Source organism: Jatropha curcas, chromosome 6 (assembly GCF_041381405.1).
Source record: "Jatropha curcas cultivar XTBG-Jc1 chromosome 6, XTBG_Jcur_1.0, whole genome shotgun sequence".
Classification (NCBI taxonomy): Eukaryota; Viridiplantae; Streptophyta; class Magnoliopsida; order Malpighiales; family Euphorbiaceae; genus Jatropha; species Jatropha curcas.
Window position 1 is genome coordinate 9,995,740 of NC_143156.1, and position 23,137 is coordinate 10,018,876.

Consider the following 23,137-nt stretch of genomic DNA (forward strand, 5'->3'; position numbering starts at 1 on the left):
ACGTCATAGTGTTTTCAAAACCAAATCTTTCCTTGCGTCTTCCATTGATGCATATATTAATCCAGGACAATCTTTCTTCACACACTTTGCTCTGAACTGAGTTGCAGTATTTTTCACAAACTTTACTTCTCTCCTCTATTGGATAGCAAATGTGCTCACGGTTTCCTTAAATTCTATCCCATTCTTGAAGGTCATTCCCAAAGAAAAATGCACCTTCTCACTTGTTGAAATCAAAGGCTTATATTTTCTTTTTCTTCTCACAACATGCTCTTCATCACTTCTATCCCCATCACTGCTTTCTAGACTTACTGCACCATCAGAATCTGCATAATCAGTTAGGCAACCATCATCGTCATTTGTATTTAGCTCTCCATTTAGTTGGACACTTCCAGTTGCTGGATTAGATGTTGACTCAGTCCCACTTGCCCTTTTTTTCTTTCTTTCTTTAAAGTTTCTCACAACCTGTCTTGCTTCTTGTAACTCTTCATCATCACTTGACAACTATTCACAGTCAATCGAATCTTCATCATCTTATGGATTATGTTGATTACCATCCTCTTCTTCTTGCATATCAGGTATTTCCCCGGCCCCAACAAGTATTTCTCTACCTCCAATATTTACATTCACACACTCTTCCTCATTACTACCCAAATCTACACCTACACTTTCTCTCTCTAAGTTCACCCCTACTGCCTCAAGATCTGGTGTTGAATTACCTCCCTCTCCCTTTGCTACCTCATTGAAAGCTTCATTCAACTCTTCATTAACATTGCCACCAACCCCATCACTTCCCCCTACCCTAACCTCATCTTCCAAACCACCTTTATCGCCAGCATATTGACCCTCAGACCAATTTGTCAAGTCAAAAATTTGGGAATAGATCCTATCACTTGAATTTACCCTTTTATCCCTAAATATTTGGTGTTCAATATAAACCTCTATTCTTTTTCCTTTTTTTACAAACTCAAGCATATTTGCAATGGATCCACTCCAAATAACCCTAAACCCAAGTGTAACATTATCCTCAACCGATTTGTAATGCATTTGGACAAGTGCTTTAATACCCATTTTTTTTCTGTATATTGTCAATGAAGGTTTTCATTGAAAAATTACCAATATCGACCTCTACTTCCATGAAATCCCCACCCACATATTCCTTAGGTCCACCCCTCTCATCATTCATGAAAACACCACCTTAATACACATCAATTACAGATAATGCCATCCTACTGTGTAAAAAAAATGAAAATCATATTTTATTAACTAATATTATATATATTTTGCAACTATTTCACAATCAAAAGTAGACAAAAAGCAAACAAAAACAATAAGAAAATCACATATTAAAAGCACTCAACTTTCTGTTCCTAGATTCCATATCTCAGTAACAACAAACTTCCATTCAAACAAATTCACAAGAAAGTACTATTCATGCATCATAAATAGCAAACAAACGCAACCCAACACCTATCTAAACAGTCTTTCGTGTCCATTTAAAAAAAAAAAACAAATACCCAAAGCCATAATTGCAACCCATGAGTGATAGATATTTAACGAAGAAACCCAAAATAAATACTATGTCAGGCTTCGAATAAAAAAATTGAAAAAAAATGCAAAAAAAAAAAAAAAAAAACCAAATTAATTGTTGCTCATAAGTCTTAACCTAACTTGTGTTACAGCACTTGAAATACTCGATCTTTAACTTTAAAACCTTGATCCTTAGCAGAGCGATCGTTCTTTTAACTTGTATTCTCCCTTTCCCAGCAATGATTTCAAAGTGAATTATTTTTTTGATTGAGAGAATAGAAAATTTTCCATTGTTCTTTCTGTGTTTGAGAGAACTTTCAAAATCTCTAGATCGATGCTTCATTTTCCTGTCCCTTTCCCACAACGATTCTAATAAGGGCAAATTAGTAACTAAAATTGAGTTAATGACTGTGTAAAACACGTTAATCCGACATGTTATATCTATTTGGATCCTAATTAGCACATTTTAAATAACTAGGTGAGCCCTACAAATCTTAAAAGGAATTTTAATATGCCACGTAAGAAAACAACACTTGATTGAAAATTTTTAATAGGTTCAAATACTTAATTACAAACGTTTTCTATTAAGATACTAAAATATGATATTTTACAAAATCTAGTCACCAAATTTATAATTAATCCTGGCAAATGATTAGATAGTGCGGGACATAGAGATGAAAATAGAAAGCCTACTCTCCAATAAGGTCTACAGAAGTGACTAGCACAATTCTGAAGAAAAGGGATGCAAAATTTGGGGTCAAATTAAGAAAAACATAAAAGAAAAACTAGTTAAATGAAAAACTTCTATTTCTTGATCCCCCGTCCCCGTGCAAATTCAGCTGTGACTATTTAAAGGAATGGGAGGGAATGTCGACTTTTTCCTAATATAATCTTCAGTTAGTGATTAGTGATTAACGCAATTATGGGATGCGATATATTTTTTATACGCATTTAACAGCTCCTGAAGATAAGGATACACTACGATTCCGCTGATCTTTAAACCCAAATTCCAAAAACGACAAATTACTTCTGAAGATAAGGAGATGATGTACACTACGCTTCCATTGGTCTTAAACCCAAATTCCCAAAACGACAAATTATGGTTTTCATTCAACTCAATGACACTTTGTACGGTGCTATATCTGTCCTTACTCATTATCATTAGGCTGAAGAGTGAAAGTAGCCACTTCTGTACTCGAAGAAGGGAGAAATGGAGATCAAGCCTGGTTTATCCGCTTTGGTCACTGGTGGCGCTTCTGGAATTGGTAATGATTTTGTATAATTTATCTTTCTTTTAATTATTTGTAATTCTCAGCTGTTGATTTTTGCATTTTACTGATTTATCTGTAATCTTAATTAGCTTTCAGTTATGGCTTGTTATTGATGGATGCGATGAATTTGGCTATCAATTTTTGCTGCTTCTTGTTGAGTTTGAGTGATGGAACAGTGACTATGAGGTCTTTGTTGATGAAAAATTACAAAGACTTCTAGTTCGTTGACGTTAAATAAAATTGATTTTGAAGTTTATTTAATGTTTGATTTAGAGATAGTGTGGAGGATTCAAATTTAGATCAAAATCACTTTTTATATTTGTAATTTAATTATTTGATTTCAGTTTCAAAGTAGTCCAATTTTCTTTGTTTGCAATCTTGGTGTGTAATTTATTCTTAAAAACTGAAAAGAAGTATTTCTGTACTTTGGATGCATTGTAAGCAGAGATGCAAATTTAAGTTTAGTGGTCTAGTTGACACTATAAACCTTTTCTATGCTTGGAATTTTTGTAACTCCTATGTTTGATGTAGCAATTGTCTAATGCTTGCTTTTTTTAATATTGCTGTTGATGGTTTACATGTAGGGAAAGCGCTTAGTTTAGCTCTTGGAGAGAAGGGAATTTTTGTAACGGTAGTTGATTTCTCTGAAGAAAAGGGAAAGGAAGTTGCATCCCTAATTGAGAAAGAGAATGCCAAGTTCCATCACAAGTTGGAATTTCCAACTGCACAGTTTGTCAGATGCGATGTGACAAATACAGGTAAGTGTTACCAATGATTATTTATGAAAATAAAAATAATTTTCTCATTAAATATTTTTCCTTCTCAGTTTCCATTCTGAAAGTTGTGATTGGCTTTTTTAGGATTGATGACTTGCAAGACTGCTCTTTTTAATCTGCAGAAATCTTGTGTAATCATTTTGTTAAATAAATAATAGTGCAATTTCAGCACAGATGATTGAGGATTATTATAGAATTTAACCAAAGATACAATTCAGCAAAACTTGATTTCATTGATTGCTTTCTCCCTTTCTCTTAATTATATTTTTCTCATTTTCTTGATTTGTTGGGGTTGATTTCTCCTCTCAACTAGACAATAAAAATGATGAACATGACATGGTGCCTCTTTATTGAAACTATTTTTCTGCCAAAACAGGAAATTTGGCTACTGCTTTTGAGAAGCATGTAGCAACATATGGAGGATTGGATATCTGTATCAACTGTGCTGGTATTGGTACTTCTATACCATTCTATGAAGACCAAACTGATGGTGCTCATTCATGGAGGCGCACTGTTAACGTGAACCTGGTTGCAGTAATTGATTGCACTCGCCTTGCGGTATGCTTAAAATTTTAATTTGTTTTCTTCAAATTCTTTGACTCTGGCTGCCTACATAATTAATCACTGTTTTGGGGTGGTTAATATTGTCAAATTAATGGGCTTTATAAATTCATAAACTTGCCACAAAACTTTGGAACTTTACTGACCTTTGGTCTTCAGGTTGCAGATTTGTAAATATTAAGTGAAACTTGATGTCCTACCAATTTTAGCATTGAGCTACTTCCTATCTAGATCCTCACCTAAGTTCCATCTTTAAAGTTTTGTCGACGTCAAATGTATCACTGTGCACATACTGCACGTAATATGTGATTTTTCAGTAGAGAAATGATACTAAGGTGAAAAAAAAAAAAAAGAAAGGAATAAAAGCAGGTGAGAAGGGTTTAAAAGCTGGAGACAAGAATGGAGAATCCTGACGACACATATTTTTCTTATTATTATTATCATTATCTTTTGTCTATTGAGACAACCCTTGGTGAATGCATAATTACTAACAATATCTAAGCAGGTAAATGCTATGAAAGCTGCACAAAAACCTGGAGTCATTATAAATCTGGGGTCTGCTTCAGGTCTTTATCCAATGTATGTCGATCCTATCTATGCTGCCTCTAAAGGTGTGATATTTTCTGTCACTTCTCGTTGCTGATTTCTTCGCAATCTTTGTTCTTTTTGTTCACAATTTTCCTAATTCGAGACAGTGTAATTCATGAACAGAAAACTCTGAACATGCATCAGTGAAAGCCTTTTGAATACTTAGATACTTGCACATTTTCTTACCTCAGGTGGTGTTATTATGTTTACTAGATCACTTGTTCCATACAAACGTCAAGGTATTCGTGTTAATGTGCTTTGTCCTGAGGTAAGACTATACAATGAAAATTTCTGAACTTCTACGATTATTTTTCTCTTCTCTGGTTTATTCAAAGTTTCTTTCTTTTCCTTTAACCCGAGCCCCTTCCCTGTTTCTTCTCATCTGATTTCATTTAGTCAAGAAAATTCCAAAAAATATACTCATAATTGAATTTAGAATTTAGACCAATCCTATGATAACTTAAAATTTTATGTAGTCCAAAATCTTATGTTTACCTTTATCATAGCATCTTTGCAGAAAATCATTTTAATGTATAAGACATAAGCTAGTTTCCTTTATTTATTTATTTTTTGTTAAGATAAGAATATATTATTGAGATGAGTGTATGATCTGGACAACAAGAAATCCTCCTAAAGCTCAAACAACAAGGGGTAACATGAAACAAGAACGAAGCTAGAAAAATATTTTGTTGGGTCCCAAATTTGGATCTAGTTATGGGTATATACTTGAATGGAGTTTAAGGATAGAATTAGGGCTCGTTAAGAGGGAAACCTACAATCTCTAGGGCTCGTCAGGAGAGAACCCTATGATCTCTTAGAGCTCATTAAGAGAGAACTCTATGATCTCTGATTTTTAGGAATTAGAACCTTTGTCTAAGATTCCGCTGACATTTTTCCTCTTTTCAGTCTTTTAAACATCTAAATGCAAAGCTAAAACTACCCAGTACCCAATAATAACTACCCGTTACAATAAATAACTTGCTTAATCACCAGCCGCTAATAAAGAGACTGATTCTTATCATGACAATAAATAATACTAAATAAATGTTGCAGCTCCATAACAATATTACCCTCCAATCAAGTTGGATAAAATTCAAGCTCCAGAAGCATAAGCCTACATAGAATCCCAAAAGACCACCTTGTCTCATAACAGATTAATGGACATGATTTTCTTGAAGATACGTTTATTTTTCCACATAGAAATACTCCATATGACTGCAAAAATGCAAAATTTGAAACTTACTTCCATTGGCATTGGCTATTTCTCTTAAATTAATTTTATTCTTTTTGAATGTGTTTTCTTTTTATGGTTTTCTGATTCCATTTTCACTTAAAATACTCCAATTCGACCTCTTATATGGGGTTTGCATTGCTATTTCATTTATTTCAAAAAGTTGGATGCAGTTTGTTGAAACTGAGATGGGAGTAAAAGCGGGTGCTAAATTTGTTGAGATGATGGGGGGCTTTGTTCCTATGCAAATGGTGATCAAAGGTATACTTTATGGCAAACCTTTCTTGCAATGGAATAACTTTCAAGTCCTGAAAATATTACACATTTTACTAGATTGCTACTACTTAAACATGTACCATTTGCTTGTTGAGGTTCTTTGAGGACACTACTTTATGGCTATATCAATGGTCATTGAACATTTTTTTTATTTATAATGTTATTTCCTTGAACCCCTCAAAACAAATTTTTAAATTCCAATGTCTGCATAATTTTAGGTGCTTTTGAGCTTATCAGTGATGAGAGCAAAGCTTCCTCTTGTCTTTGGATTACAAATCGTAGGGGCATGGAGTATTGGCCCACCCCCGCAGAAGAAGAAAAATACTTATTGGGTTCTTCATCTTCCAGGAAAAGGGTGTCATCTTCTAGGGAAAGGATGTCCTTCCAAGGTCCAGTAAAACTCCAACTTCCTCAGAGCTTTGAGAAAATGTGAGAGGATCTCTTTTCAGATATAATTTATTTTTGGAAATATTTTTCTATCAAACATAAACCCAAAATCGAATTACATTGCTGAAAATCAATCTTCCCCTTTAGCAAAATAGCAATATCAATTGCATTGCATAGAATATTCATTTTATTGTGATCAATGTCTTCTTCTTTTTTTTTTTTTTTCTCTTAGAAAGAACATATAGAACGAGCAGGTGTAAATGTTAGAGTCAAAAACTTTTAGAAGGTGTGGAATGAATGAGTAAAACTAGTAGAATCCGATTCCAATAAGTTTCCAATCTCACTATGGATGATCTACAATGATAGATCTGAGATGACCAAAGCAAAACCCTAGAAGGTTGCTTCAAGGATACTACTGTACTCAAATCCATTGGAATCTACCAAAACGAAGAACAAATTAAATAGAGAGAAATAATTATGCAAGAGCATCCAAGTCAAAAGTAGAAGTTCTTTAGTTTCCTTTTTTATTTAGGATTCCTATATAGTATGTTCATTAATAAGGATTATTCAGGTTTCCTTCTTTATTTAGGATTCTTATTTAATATAGTATTAGTCGATTAGGAATACGTTTCAACATAGAATTAGGATTTGTCCTAATTAATAAATACGACAACAACAATCATTTTATGTATTGTATTTTTCTAATTTTTCTATTGATATAGAATCTTAATTCCATGCATTTCTTTGAAACCAATTATGTTACTTTGTTCTAACTAAAATCACCCTATTCTAGTCTAATTATTGAGAATTAATTGCACTAGACTTTTCCAGTACATCAAATGGTATTAGAGCTTAAAAGATTCTAAATTGCATTTTTTTTTTCTTTGTTCTAAATGATGCTTTGTAATGGTAGACGTCAAGGTAGAGGCAATTAACCCCAACAAACTGAGTTAGCTAAGATGTGGCGAATGATTGAGGATTTGACTCAGTTTATACCGGCCTTGCAACTTTAGGAACCTATGAAAGCTCGAATGGAGATTCTGGAAGGCAACCACGAACAACTTGAGATTCAAAAGGATCTTGAGATTGAAGAGGAAGTCGAGGATGTTAATCCTTGTCATGAAGCTGCATGCACAAATCTAGCAGCACAAGGTGGATTGAAAGAATGGTTACCACATGCTTTTGATTTAAATGGTGGAGGGATGACGACTGAAGTAGCTGATATTCAGGGAAAGCTACATGTGGAGGATTATTTAGATTGGGAAGCTAGATCTAGAGAATTACTTTGAATGAAAACCCATGGCTGAAAATCGGAAGTTACTATTTGAAAGCTTAAATTGAAGGGTGTTTCACTTCACGGTGCAATAGAGTTGAAGCAACATGAACGACAAGGCAAGCTTAAAATCAACACTTAGGAGCCCATGAAAACTAAGTTATGGAAACAATTTTTGCCTGCTAATTATACGTTGGAATTGATTGAGAAGTTCCATTCTTTGAAGCAAAAGAACATGTATGTTAATGAGTACATCAACCTGTTTCATAATCTTGTGATTCGTGAACAATCTGAATGCATAGATTAGAAGAGGGGTTAGTAAGATCTCTTGACCTCAATTTAGAAGTTCCTATTCAAATTGCTGAAAATTATAAATATTCTACTACTAAAATAGATTCGAAAAGTGGCAATTGGAGAATCATGACATTGATCGATGTTGATGAAACTAAGGAGAGTGAAAAGGAGAAGGAAGTTTTTTGTTTTAATGTTCAACACAACGACAACAATAGGGACCTTATGGAACCAGACTATGATGAGTATTATGATGAGCAAGAATAAGAAGATTGGAATATTGAAGATGAGTAAGGGTGAAACAATGGTCGGTTGTTTCAAAATTAAATCAAACCAATGTAGAAAAAGGCAAAATGAAGTTCTAGACAGTAGAATCGATTTGAACCAAATTTATATGTGAATCAAATGGACTCAAATTGAACCAGCTAGGTTCGATTGGTTTTCGCTGATTCGGTTCGATTTTAAGCCTAACCAATTGATTTTTGCAAAACTAAGTCGAAAAAAAAAAAGTTTTGGGCTACATCAATTAAACTGACAATCACACTTTGTTGTTATCAGACAGAACGTTTGGTTCGGTCGGTTGTTTTGCTCACCCCTAAAGATGAGAAGACAAAGGAAGACCGTTATTCTTCAAGAAAGTATTTGCTTATGGATATTGATAGCATCGAGTTGCCAAAACAAATAATAGATGTCCATCATGCAATTAATCTCATTCCTTGTGAAACTTTAGCTAACCAAACAAATTGTTCAATGCAAGCGTCCCATGAAGTTGAAATACATCTTCAAGCAAGAAGGCAGTGCAAATAAGTAAAATTCTATGTTGAACCAACTTTGCTTGCTCGGAAAAGGGACGAATTATTTGAATGGTTTATGTTGTTGTTTGCTCTTGTAAAAGCCCTAAGCACATGATACTCTGAGGAGAAGTTTATGCGAATTGATCCTATTATGTTGGCTGATATATCTAACATTTTCTCATTGAAGCCGAGTTCTTTTCAAACACGAGGAGAATGATGCAGGAGCATCCAAATTAAAATTAGAACTTTATATGGGAGTGAATGTTGAGCCTCGAATGCTCAACACGTTCAAAGATGAATGTCGCAGAGATGAAGATGTTAAGGTGGATCTATAGCCACATGAGATTGGATAAGATTATAAGTGCCCACATCCGACAAAAGCTACAAATAGTGCAAGTTGAGGATAAAATGCGGGACGTCTGAGATGGTTTGTCATGTCCTACGTAGAACCTCAGGTGCTTCATTTTGTAAGTGTAAATACATTAATAGTTGAAGGTGTTAAACGAGGAAGAGGTAGACCTAGAACCATATGGAGAGAATTAGTTTCTAAAGATTTGTTGTTTCTGGACTTTAGTGAGGATGTGGCTATGAATAAAGCAAAATGGAAACAAATGATTCGTATAGTTGACTCCAACTAATTTAGGAGTAAGGCATAGTGTTGTTTGTATTGTATTTAAGATTTCTATCTAGTATGTTAACTGATCAGGAATATTCAGGGTTGCTTCTTTAAATTAGGGTTCCTATTTAATAGAGTAGTAGTTGATTAGGAATACATTTCAGTATAGAATTAGGATTCCCGTAATTAATAAATAGGACAACAGCAATCAGTTTATATATTGTATTTTTCTCCATTAATTCATAATTTTAATTCTAAGGTTTTCTTCAAAACCAATTAAGTTGTTCTGTTCCACTAAAATCACCCTTTCTAGCCTAACTGTTGAGAACTAATTGCCCTAGACTTTTCCCCTGCATCAAAGAAAGTCTTAAATTTTATTAGTATTTGGTACTCAAGGCTTTTCTAAAGCTGAATTACATTAGCTTTTTGTAGTCTTCCCAAGTAAAATAAATTTCCTAAGAAATTAATATTTTATCCTGCCAATGTAAAAAATCTAGAATAGCAATTATGAAAAATATCCTAAATAGAACATCATAAAGACCAAGAACAAACACATAAAAACTACTTAATATTCCTAAAACCCACTGGCAATGTTTGTGTTGCTCCAGTGTCAGTCTTATAGCAAAATTAGAACTAGAGAAAGGAATAGAAAGGGTTTTGGGAAAGCCCAAGTGAATTCTTATTTCATACTTACAACGAGAAAGAAACAAAGACCAATAAAGGCACAAGAGTACATGAAAGAATTAAAAATAGCTGTTGCAGATGTATAATTAAATGAACAATTGATGTAAAATCGTTTACTTGGTTACTCCTTGGAAAATGCTTAGCAACATGGTTATTGAAGAGCATAATACACACATTTAGGTGACAGCTAACAAGCTCCTAAAATTACTCATGTTTAGCTGTATGCATTGCCAGTTTGACTGGTTTCAGTTAATGTTGGATTCAGACTGCAACTTAAAATTTTTTTGTATTTCAGACCAAGCAAAAGTTCTTTTGAATATTAACTAAACTAGACCAAACCAAACCAAAAGAGTACTTTTTGGTTAGTTTCCAAAATTGTTTTGTTAGCATTCTTATCATCGTTTTATTTTCTTAATTTATGCTTCATTTGTTAATCCTTATTTCGTTGTTTACTTTTTATGATAACTATTTCTTCTTTTTTTTTTTTTTCTTTGGTTGTTAATTCTTAACTTGTGTGAAACATACATTATTAGACCTATTACCTTGTAGTTTAGTCTCAATTTCCATATAGTTGAGACCAACTATGTTTGTCCATAGCATCTTACCCGGCAAGCTCCGCATCCGCCCTACATGCTGATGCTCACAATTTCGATAGCCATACCAGTGATTTGGAGGTCAGTTTTGGGTAACAATTGTATATATGTCTAGGAAAACTACATCTTTCTTTCCTGCTTTACTCCATGTCATCCTTGGTCTATCTATATTTTTTTTCATTCCTGTAACAAAAGCTGTGCCCAAGTAGCATCAATGGTATATCCGCAAATCTACTTTGTATGGCCTAATCATCTCTCAATCATTCTACTCTCAGCTTATCTCAATGGGTGTCAATTCCACATGTCTATAAATGAATTAATTTCTGAGCCAACCTTTATTATGAATGAACTAATTTCTGATCCAATCCTTTGTTACATTTTGGTACATCAATTGTAGCATTATCATCTCTGCCATGCCTATTTGTAGGCATATTTCATTCTTTGCTCAAGATTCAGTTCCATACATCATATCTGCTGCTTTCAGATCAAGTCTTTGTGATATATTATAATCAATAATATTCATCTTTTCAGAACTTATCTGTTACCTTTTAGTGCTGAATGGAATCGAGCTGTCTAATTCAGTTTAGTGCCATCTGGTGCGGTGGTTTGAACTTAACCATAAATCTCACTCCTGTTGCTGTAAGATATGATGTTCTTGTAATCTTGCTCCTATTTTTTCTCATAGGAATTATGTGCGTATAACTTGTAACCAATTCAGATTATCATGAGCACCTCAAAATCGAGTCTTACCCTAACAGTTTCTGACAGTTGCTTACTAATAAATTTTAATTTTCTCTGCAGAGTTGTACATACCTTGGACCATAATTTCCGCAAAGCTACCCGCATTGTACGCACACCACTGCTATCACCCATCGGACCACATCAAGTTCTAGTGAAAGTCATTTATGCTGGTGTAAATGCTAGTGATGTAAGTTTGTGGCTCAACTTGAAAAGATTAACTTTATTCTTTTGAATTATTTTTTTCCTTCTATATCAGTACATCTTATTCTACTCCTCTATCTTTCACAAAGTCTAGAATTCCCTATTCCTCTTTTAAAGAAGAATGTACTAGTATATGTGGGCTGTGCTTTTGTGTGAGAGTTAACTGTAATATACATAGTTTGTTGATTGGGGAACTGTGCCATCATGTGCACGCATCTGTATTAACAGTGGTCTATGTGTTATTAGTCAATTGGGAAACTATTCTCGTGTTTGCAAGTGAGATGCTCATGGCAAATATAGTTTTCCATGCTCTACAGTTCATCATATTGGGGAAGAGATAAGCTGTCCATCATACTTGAAACTTAGGTCAAAATTAAGAATAGCTACCTAATCCTGTCTGAACTTCCAACACTTTTACCTGTGTCAATTATGACCTTGGGAGAATCATATACCTCAAAATCTAGCCATTAAGGTTGAACAGTCCAAGTACGTATAAACCCCACGTTCAAATCTCATGCTTCCAATGTTGGATCTAAGACAAGGTCTGCCCAGCCAAAGCCCCCCACCCCCCCCCCCCCCCCACACACACACACAAAAAGCCCTAGGCAAACAATGGAATACTGACATCACCACCTATAGAGTCACCGCCCTCGATTGCAACTGGAAGAAGTGGTGGTTGGTTTTGATACCAATTATTATGACCTTGGAGAATCATACCTTAAAAGCTAGCTGCTAGCTTTTGAGGTTGGAGACTCCATGTTCATATAAATACCGTATTGAAATCCTATACTTCTAATGTGGGATCCAAGACAACTCCCAACCTTGTCTTGCAACTAGGATCCTTATAGTGTCTTAGTCATTTAGGGTGCCCTTTGTGTCTCATTTTTAAATGGAAAATGCTGGGGCTTATAGTCTGACAGGGTGAGGCTGCACCATAGAACATGTATTTTTTTATAAATTTTTTATTTTTTAATCAAATGATACCAGTTTACGTCAGATAGTCTGCCAGGTGTTGAAAAAATTGTCTAGATAGTAAAAAAGTTTAGTTTTTCTCTGAACGAAATAATCACTGTATTGATAGAAAGATACAATTAATTTTTTTTGATATTCAGTCTATTTTTATACTCATTGTCTCTTGTAAAATATATTTAATATAATGAAATTGAATTTTTACAACCCCCATGAGGGCTGCTGGGAATAATAATCCGTGGCTCCCAGCAGCGCCCTTTTCAAATTTCTAATTAGAGTACAAGTGTGCCACTAACAATCCAGACTATGTTTGGATTTCTTAGTACTATTATAAGACTTAGTTGTATAAATGAAGACTCCTATGAAATTGGATTGTAACTCCCAAATTGGCCGTATATTAAATTACTTGGAATTTCTGTTGATATTTATGGAAAAGTTTGTTAAAAGGTAGAATTGTGAGGAAAGGAAGTCTCATTTAAAGCTTTTTGCCTTCATTTCCACAGTAATCAAGTGTCACCATACAAGGCTTTGTCCCTCCTTTTGGCACAAATTATGTCACTCACGTGTCATTTCTCAATCTGATAGTCTTTACATGCATTAATCTGCCTGTGTATTTTTACAACAACTTGCTATTAATTTGCATGCAGGTAAACTTCAGTTCTGGACGATATTTCACTGGCAAAAAAAATGACATTGTTTCCCGACTTCCATTTGATGCTGGTTTTGAGGTGCATAAAAGAATGTGATGATGTAATTTGATCATGTCTTCATTCTGTGTTTGATCATGGGTTTGGCAATTATGGGGAAACCAATACAGCTTAGAAGTTTAATGTCCCTTTAATTCTCCCTTCCAGGCAGTGGGAATAATTGCAGCACTGGGAGAATCTGTTCGTGACTTAAAAGTTGGTACTCCTGCTGGATATATTTATTCTGGAAGTTATGCTGAATTTACAGTGGTATACTTCCTTGATAATATTCGTTTTAATGACTGGAAATAATTGCTTCATGTTATATGTCTACTTTTTAAATTTCAATTTCTACTTTATTGTAAAATGTATGCTATTGCCACTGAGTTTTCTGATCATGATGATGCATGCAACTCAGGTTCCTGCAAAACACATCCTTCCTGTGCCAAGACCAGATCCTGAAGTTGTTGCCATGCTTACTTCAGGCTTAACAGCTTCAATTGCTCTAGAAAAGGTTTTGCTTTTTGCTTGAATTAGATGTGGAATTTTACCTTCCCTCATCTTTTTTTCCTTGACATTCTCATTATTTTCTAACTTAAAACCTTCATCCAAGCACTGCATTTGTTTCCTCTGACAATATTTTTCTTTTGTGGAACTTTTAGGCTGGACAGATGGAATCTGGAAAAGTAGTTCTTGTCACTGCTGCTGCAGGAGGGACTGGGCAATTTGCTGTCCAGGTTAACTTTTACTAATCCTTTTGATAAACAAGTTTGATGAGTGTCTTAGTATGTGTTTTGAATGTTTCTTCGTCACCGCAGTCATGTGTGCTTATTGTCATTCCAGGCTAGTTTGTTATTAGGTTACATACTTCTCTACTTCTTAAAAGAATCTTCTACAGTTAGTAAAAATCTCAAACAAATGTGACATATATCAATATTATTGTATATTGTTGCTCAATCCAATGCAAGCTGAGGCTTTATGTTGCAGACATTGTGTTTGAACTTCTTTGGTTGATTATCAAAGGAATTGAATTGTCGGGAAAAGCCATAAGGTTTGTTGTTGTATCTGCATTGATGATGCATTTTGTCCAGTCTAAAGCTGAAAAATAACCAAATATGTTGTTCTTGATGACTATTTTATAAAGAAACGGACCATTATGATTTGTAAAATTTACCAGAACTTCAGGTATCAACATTGACAAACAAGTTTCAAATTCCAATTTTAGTGACTTCATTGGATACAAGTTTCAAATAAACTGGTCACATTTGCTCCTCTGTTTATGTTCAAAAAAGTAGATGATGAATCAAATCTCTTGTTTTTGCTTCGTAGTTTATTGGCGATGCTTGTTCAAATGGAAGTTCCCTGCAAATCTCGCACACTGAATCCTTCTAGTTATGACCTCCTGACAGCACCTCTCATTGCAATGAAATCTTTCTTTTTCCAAAAAGAAAAGAGAGAGAGAGAGAGAGAGAGAGAGAGAGAGAGAGAGAGAGGAGAATTCTACTTGTTTGCTTGGGTATATAATGACTCCAATCCAAAGATTAATTGATTACGATAATCAGGAAAATTACTCCTGAGCTTGCACACTTTAGACTGTTGGGAGTTTAGCTTTTCAGTGTGTTTTATATGTAGATCAGACTGCAATTGTGACATCCCTACCCGACAAAATGATCCTAAGAGGGTGGATAGAGCAAAGCTTCTGGCTAGCTTCTAGGATGGCAGGCTAGCTATAGGTAGTGGAATGGCAGGACACAGGAATAAATCGGATCATATATTGAAAATGGGGAAATTAATCATTAGAGGCACCTTTTGGTGGAATGGTTTGGAGAGTTGGAAGAACTCCAGGGTTAAGCACACTCGCTTAACGGAAATCCTAGGACAGGTGACCTAATCCTAGGATGGGTAACCTCCTGGGAAGTTCCCCATTTCACCTGCAGGACAAAACCGTGCGGGTCTTGTCAATCCAGTATCGGATGGAATTGACTTGATCCAAAGCGGACAATTCCTCTGAAAGTTAGAGTCGGGCGTGACAGCAATCCCAACTTTCACGAGCTCATTGCATCTTGTTTTGTGGACATGGATTTCTTTTTTCTGGCAAAGAGGTTGTTTGATTTTTCAATCCTAACTTATTTTTGCTATTTAATTGTGATCTTCCATGTTTTTAGCATAAAATAATTATTTCTTGTTCTTTCATACTTCATTTTTTCCCCTTCATTTTTACGTTGGAAACAAGTACATGTTTTGAATTGTTAAATGTGCAGCTTGCAAAGTTGGCAGGAAATAAAGTAGTTGCGACCTGTGGAGGTAAGGAGAAGGCAATGCTCTTGAAAGAAATGGGAGTTGATCGAGTCATAGATTATAAAGCTGAAAATATAAAAACTGTATGCACCTTTACTTTATACTTTTCATCTTTGATTTTGTTATCCTATCCTTTCATGTCATATTGTGTGAAAGAGCTGGTGGAGGTTCAGTTCATGAGAATTACTGGCTTGAAATGAACCAATAACTTCACTTATGTTATCCCAAATATCCTGTCACTTAACATAAAATCCTTGTTTCTTCCTCGTTAATTTGGTTAAGGGACCTATAACAAGTCCCATCTTTGGAATTAATAAAAACAAAAGCTTGAAACAGAAGATAGTGGCTACTGACAATTATACTCGAATTTAAAAATTTCAAACTTCATAACACGCAAAGTTGAAAAAATAATTAAAGTTTTATACATGCAAATACAAAGTTTCAAAAAGTTCATGCACCATTAGCATCTTTTTTTTCCCAAATTTTTATATACTATTGTATTTTTGGGACTACTCACGACATTCAATTTACAGGTTCTACAGAAGGAGTTTCCTAAAGGTGTTGACATCATATATGAATCTGTTGGAGGTGACATGTTTGACCTGTGTCTAAATTCTTTAGCAGTCCACGGACGACTTGTTGTGATTGGAATGATTTCCAAGGTTGTTTCTCAGCAAGCTTCCTAGATAGTTGGTGTTTTGAGTATTTCTTTTATTTTCTCTCATTGTCATTTTTTGTTACACTTGCAAATACTATTCCAACATCCATTTCATGTTAGACAACTAATGTTTATATGTAACAAAATTAATGGCCTATGCATAATATTGCCCTGAACTTTAGGATTTTATCCTTGTGGCACCTTAAAGTTTTCGAGAGATCTATAGTGTTCCTGACGTTGTAATTTTTAGTAACAACCTTGCACCTTGAGGTTGATGGGTGCAACTTCTAATTGCAGTTTTTAGAGACTTATCATGCCTCTGAAGGTGCTTATTTATAACAGAAATTGCAACCTCAGAGGCATTGATGGGTCTCTCGAAAACTTTAGTCTGCCACAGATATAAAACTCTGAAGTTCAGGGGTAATTTATGCAATAGACCTAATATTAATCATCATACTTGTGGAAGTTGATGGACAACTCATATTGAGTTTAGATTTTTTAACAAACTAGTGGGTCAACTTAATGATGCATATTCCTATTCAAAATTGAAAGATGAAAATATGATCAATTATATGATTCACCTCAAATTATTGTAGAGTACCATTTCACTGGTTATTTGGTATTAGTCTTTAATCTAGAAAAGCTAAAGCAACATATTTGGTGTCAATTTATCTTATAAATTGCAAATTTCTAGTCCCCATGAATTTTTATAGTTTTGTATCTGTGTATTTTCACCATTGGGATTGCTGTATCTGACTTTATATTCATTTTCAGTATCAAGGAGAGCATGGATGGATGCCATCAAATTATACTGGGCTTTGTGAGAAGATTTTAGCAAAAAGCCAAACTGTGGTATGTATCTTTTAGACTATGGATGTGCTTTGATCATACACTGGTTGAGCGTCTGGAAAGTTAATCAACTCGCCTAGAATCTTACTCTAGATCAATTACTTTTGTATTACTTTTTCTATAGAGTCCCCATTATATGTAGACTTTCATATTATTTTGGCGCTCATGCTCCTCCTCTGCCATTGACCTTGTGTGCTGTGGGTTACTTATGTCCAACCACCTTGTCCTCTCCCACTGAAATAGGGTTTGAGCTTCCTGCAGTTTGGGGAGAGCTAAACGTATCATTACTTTCAAATACCAAAGCTTGGAAGTGTTGCCTTTGATCTTTTTTGGCTCCTTGTCACGATGATAGGATATTTCTCCATTGCAGGGTGATTCTCTCCCTTTATATGTAAAGGTTTTCTATATTCTTGAGAGTTTCATCTTATGTTAAGGTTTTTCATGTTCTTGAGGGTTTCATCTGACACGAAGCTGACTAGTTTAATCCCTCTACTACAGCATCTGGTAGTTGTCTGATGGTTGTGGCAATATATCCACAGTTTTTGTAGAAAGTCTTAATGTCTATAGGCTGCAGCTTCTTCCAAGCTGTATTTTTTCTTTAGTACATAAAATGAGAGGCTCCTCTTTACTTTTGATTTTGAGCATTGGAAATCAGTTATGACATAGCATTTTACACATTTCCTTAGACAGATTCATCTAAAACTATTTTGACTATAGGTTATTAACTTTGCTCTTTCTGCATCCGTTGTAACAACAGCCTGCGTGTTTAAATAGTGCAGTTGTCTGGCATGGCTGGCAACACTTCCCATGATCAGTTGCCCTTGTGCACTAACTTAATATATGATCTAGCTGATTAGCAATTATTGAAGATAACTATGTCAGGAAATTCGAAGTATTTTCTTTGTCCAATGGCAGTGATAAAAAGATCTAATGGCCTGTGAAAATCAAAAAGAATTCCAATCATTTTCCCTCTTCCCTAACTAACCTTAAAGTGATGTAATTAACTTGCACCAAAACCTCTTATTAAAATCAAAATTTGCTTCTTCCTCAATATTAGAGACTTCTCAGTAATCTACTTCATATGGGTTATTGTGTGTGCTTGGCGTGCATGTCTGGCTGACCGATTGGATCATTGCATTTATTTACTGGATTAAGCAAATGCTATCAGCCTTTAATCTATTAGTTGATGTAGTTTTGATAATGCTGATGGTTGCAGGCTGGATTTTTCTTAATGCAACATGGTCACTTGTGGCAACAGCATCTGGACAGGCTATTTAAAATTTTCTCTACAGGAAAGCTTAAGGTGATTCTTTCATCCTGTTTTACGCAACTCTCTTTTTACTTAAAATGTTGTCAGTCCTTTCAAGAGCTTGCATATGTTTCTATACATATTTATTCAGATTAGATTGTGCACGATTTATCTCATGCAGAGATCTTCAGTAATCTGGTTGCAAACTGATCTGATTAACTTATTCAATTATATCAGGTTTCTATAGACCCAAAAAGATTTAATGGTGTCCAAGCTGTTGCAGATGCTGTCGAGTATCTTCACTCGGGTAAAAGTGTTGGCAAGGTATTCAGCCGTCCTCTCCATATTCCATGCTCATCTTCTACACATTTACTTGTTCTCTTGCAAAAAGACTGATTGTTTTATGATATAAATTTTACAGGTGGTTGTTTGTTTGGATCCAACCTTCAGCGAACAAATGGCAAAACTATGACCATCTGCTGCGAATTAAACTCTCCGAACATTGTTGTTTATTGGTTTGTGACAAATAAATTTACGCTGTTAGTGAAAACTTAAACTAAATTTTCATTTGCAGCTATTCCGAGGAGGTTTGGCAAAGATTCCTGTAGTCCATCTAAACAAAAAGCGACCATGAGAAGCATAATTCACATCAAAGTTGAATACATAAGTGAAAAGTGAAATTGAAGAAATAAATTAAAGAGAGAATGAGAATATTGGTTATACAGATTCCCAAGATACTGACTTACCTTCAGCTTTTATGCTGGTTATCAAGCAGCTGTTAATTTTACTTTTAAGCAAAATAGCATTTGATATGAATGCATCTGGTGCGCTAGAAATCACATTTACAGAGTATGGGCTACACATTAATGTGAAAGGTATTTCTTGTGCATAAGAAATAGATATTCGTTGAGCCTGGGCAGGTATTTCTCCGCGGTAAATGTGTTCCGGGTAAGAATCCAAGAGCGACTTTGTTTGTTGTATCGAACGAATAAAACAGTTTTTGCTCCTAAGATTAACAATAATGTGTTCAATAGTATCTATCACCCATCCGGTCCATCCAACCTCCAACCTAACTATTAAATGAATGGAGGAGGAATAACACCATCCCCCTCCCTTAACCCTTTCCTTCGTTATCAATATGGGATAATTTAGCACATTTTTGTTAACTCTGTGTTTGGCCTAACATACAAAATTATTTTGAACTTTTTAACTTGTTACAGAATCACTTTAAAATTACCGTCTTCTGAAATTTAGATATGTTAGCATTAAATTTTAATTTAGAATTAAGGTTTATAATAAAAAAAAATATTTATTGGGTCTTACCTAACCACATTAGTTATGTTTAACCCACAAAAAAAAAAAAAAAAAAAAAAAAAAGCAAAACTGCGTCTTATTCTGTAATAAACTCTTCCTTCTTTCAAATCACTCCACCAAGTAATATACTGTTTACTAATCACTAAGGATAAATTATAAATTTATAATAGTATAGTTTTCTTTTCTCCATAATTTGTGCATTTTCAAGTAAAGATTTGTTTTTTTTTCGACCATCGTTTTTATTTTCTTTCCAATTTAAATATATAGTGTTGAAAATAAAGTGAGAAAATGAATAATACAATCCTTCATTATATCATTCCTCTCTTATTTTCTTTCCTCTTTCAAAATATACTGTAAACTTTTCTAGTAAAATCCAGGCATGAATTTATATATTTAGTCATAAGTCAGCTTCATTAATGTTATAAATTTCCAAGCAATAATAATTGGCTAAAAGCGACCTGATTTATCAAATTCAAAAATTTTCAAATTAAATTTAAATTCGAGAATTTAAAATATTAAATTATTATAATATCTAGAAATTTTAAACTCTATAAAAATATATAGAGGACATCAAACCGCTATTTAAACCAAAGAACCGACCTTGAACCAAGGAGAAAACCAAATATTAAACCAAAGCCATTTCAAAATCACTAAAAACCTTGGTTTTTCTTCAAATCGAATGAAGATTTCTTAGATAAAACCTGAACTGGACCAAACCATCCTCCATTTCTCTCTCTTTCTCCCTCTCGATGCTGACAGCTTTCCCTTCCCTTTTCCCCTTCGTTCTCCGACCACCAGCAATTGAATTCGACGAGCGAATACTGTAACGCTTTGTTTGGATGGAGGGAGAGATCATTAAGTAAGGTATAGTAAAATATGATATGGGAAAGTATGGTAGATATCTATTTTGTGTTCGTGGGAAATGTATGATAAATGAAAGTTTAATAACATTCTTTTGTTTTCACTGATGACTGCATGTCCGATGGATGGATTGTGTTGGTTGTTGATATGAATATGAGCATTTTATTGTTTAAATGTAAAAAATTTGAAAATATAGGATTAATCCGATTTTAAGGGAGATGTTGCCGGATTTCGGCAAAGCGTCTATCAAATTCGAAACTAATTAAGTAAGTAAAAGATGTTAAATATCATTATTATATTCGTCATTATTAGTGTTATTGTTAGATGCCAATAATGATCTAGAACAATAATACTAAGTTAATATAAATTAAGAAACAAGAACTGTATAAAGTAAGTTGGAATTCATGAGTAATAAAAGAATGGTAAAAGGATTTAATGAGTGAACATAAATCTTCAAATAATGCAAGATAAAGTACACAGAATTTAAGAATTAAATCTTACAGTTATAGAATCTCATTATGTCCTTTTATATATGTTTTTAGGGGCTTAAAGAACTTCCTCAACACCTGATAAAGGAACGAGAAGCTGAGAAATGATTTGTTATAAGCAAATAAACTATGAGTAATTACTCATGCATTTTACATTCATGCATATATGAATAATATAATATTTACGTGAAACATGCATACATGTAGAAATTGTATATAGGCGTATATGCCATGAGCTACATGGAACATATATACTTATATGTAATGAAATACGTTGAAAATTCGAATATCGTAACTGTGTGAATCATGTGAAATTTTGTGAATAGTTGTAATTTGGATGTGATGTAATGTGTTGTGAACATAGGATGATGTGAGTCGCCCTAGGGTGAGAGCACGGGCATGATGAGAATGTCGTCCGTGGAACGAAAGCAGGTGGAGTGGCGCCCCATGTGCACTCTAGGAATTAATGCACATCAGTGGTAAAGGAAAAACAAAAAGGAAAGGAAAAGTGAAAAGGGGAAGGAAAAGAAAAGAAAGTAAAATTGGACGAACTGGATCCATCAAGCCCAAATGCGGGTGGCCTCCCTGAATGCACTTGACACAGGGATCATGGATTTATCTTTTTGAAAATTATTTAGAGCATGTTTGGGGGGGATGAGCATGATCCTTATTTATAATGGGTGATTCCACAAACTAATATTCATTGTTTGTTTACTTGAATATTTGTGATATGTTTAATAAATGTGAAACTTATGCTCGTATGTTGTGATATGTTCATTCACAATTAGCCGGAGGACTACTGATTGTATAATATGATTATCATACATATGACTGCGTGGAGTGAAAGTGTGATCTAATCCTACTCATTGAGTTTTACGCTCATCTCTACTTCTTTATTTTTTTCAAATAATATGAGGAAAGCAGAACCCTAATGATACAAATAAGTTGATATAATGACCAAAGAAAAAGGCTAACTTATAAATAATGTAGATAAATGTAACAATTGTAATTTATAAAGTTCCACAGTTTTATTCCAAATGAGTTGCAATTGAATAATAAAGATATATGTATTAATTATATAAATTGTATTTTCAATACGACTGTAGACTATTAAATTGGACTTCGATTATTGAAATATAGTTATTTGGCCTGAAGCCAGGATCATATTGATTTAGACTAGACTTACTGCGGGCTTAGAAAGTCTTAAACCCACCCAGGCCCTAGTGCCGATGTAGCCCTTAAAAACCCATCGTGAGAAAGCATATATTCACTCTGGACTTTAATAAAAAAAAATAATTTGTGTTATTTTTGTATAATTTGCACATATTTATCTAACCATCTACCCATTTGAAGTTTATGTTACATGCGTATTTACATGAATAAAAAGCGGATACATCATCATTTTAACTTTTCAACGTATGGAGTTTCTAATTAAAAATATATTTATCGAGTAATTTTAACAAACAGCTGATGATCTTATGATTAAATATCATAATAAATCTTTTCGAGTAAAAAGATCAAACCTTGTACAAGAATAAGCTTCTAAAATTGAACAAGTTCTATCAAAGACAAGTCTAAACCTGGAAATAAAAGCTCTCTTTGAACAATTTTTCTTCTCTTCTTGAGTTTCCTTGCTAACATGGTACGTAATTTGTGACATATCAACTATGTCTCTCACTTGCTAATGTCATCTTCTTCTTCTTTCTCTTAGACATTATGATGCGGTTCATTAACTCCCTTTATTCTAGGCAATCCAGTTCTTTATTGAGGTAATTTCAAAGTATTGGGCATTAGCACTCTCTAGAATTTCCGATTTCTAGGTCAACAGTGGCAAATTGTAATTGCTTTTGCCAATGTAAACTGTTATTTTCTATATATATATATATATATGAAATAAATGAATAGAAGTAATATAGAAAGCATCTTGGTTACCATACCGCAATTTAGTTGGAAGG

The 23,137-nt window shown here is 34.1% G+C and overlaps 1 protein-coding gene across 1 annotated transcript; it reads left to right on the plus strand.

The window, feature by feature from the left end:
* Window positions 1–2,375: 2,375 nt before the first annotated feature.
* On the plus strand, window positions 2,376–19,239 carry LOC105629851 (uncharacterized). Its single transcript, XM_012211499.4, has 18 exons — window positions 2,376–2,792; window positions 3,383–3,556; window positions 3,951–4,132; window positions 4,641–4,746; window positions 4,915–4,991; window positions 6,128–6,215; window positions 6,449–6,659; window positions 11,670–11,796; window positions 13,427–13,507; window positions 13,634–13,735; window positions 13,884–13,979; window positions 14,128–14,202; window positions 15,727–15,846; window positions 16,297–16,425; window positions 17,196–17,273; window positions 18,487–18,573; window positions 18,757–18,843; window positions 18,941–19,239. The coding sequence occupies exons 1-18, from the start codon at window positions 2,738–2,740 to the stop codon at window positions 18,989–18,991; spliced, it is 1,926 nt and encodes a 641-aa protein (XP_012066889.1). The 5' UTR covers window positions 2,376–2,737; the 3' UTR covers window positions 18,992–19,239.
* Window positions 19,240–23,137: the final 3,898 nt, after the last annotated feature.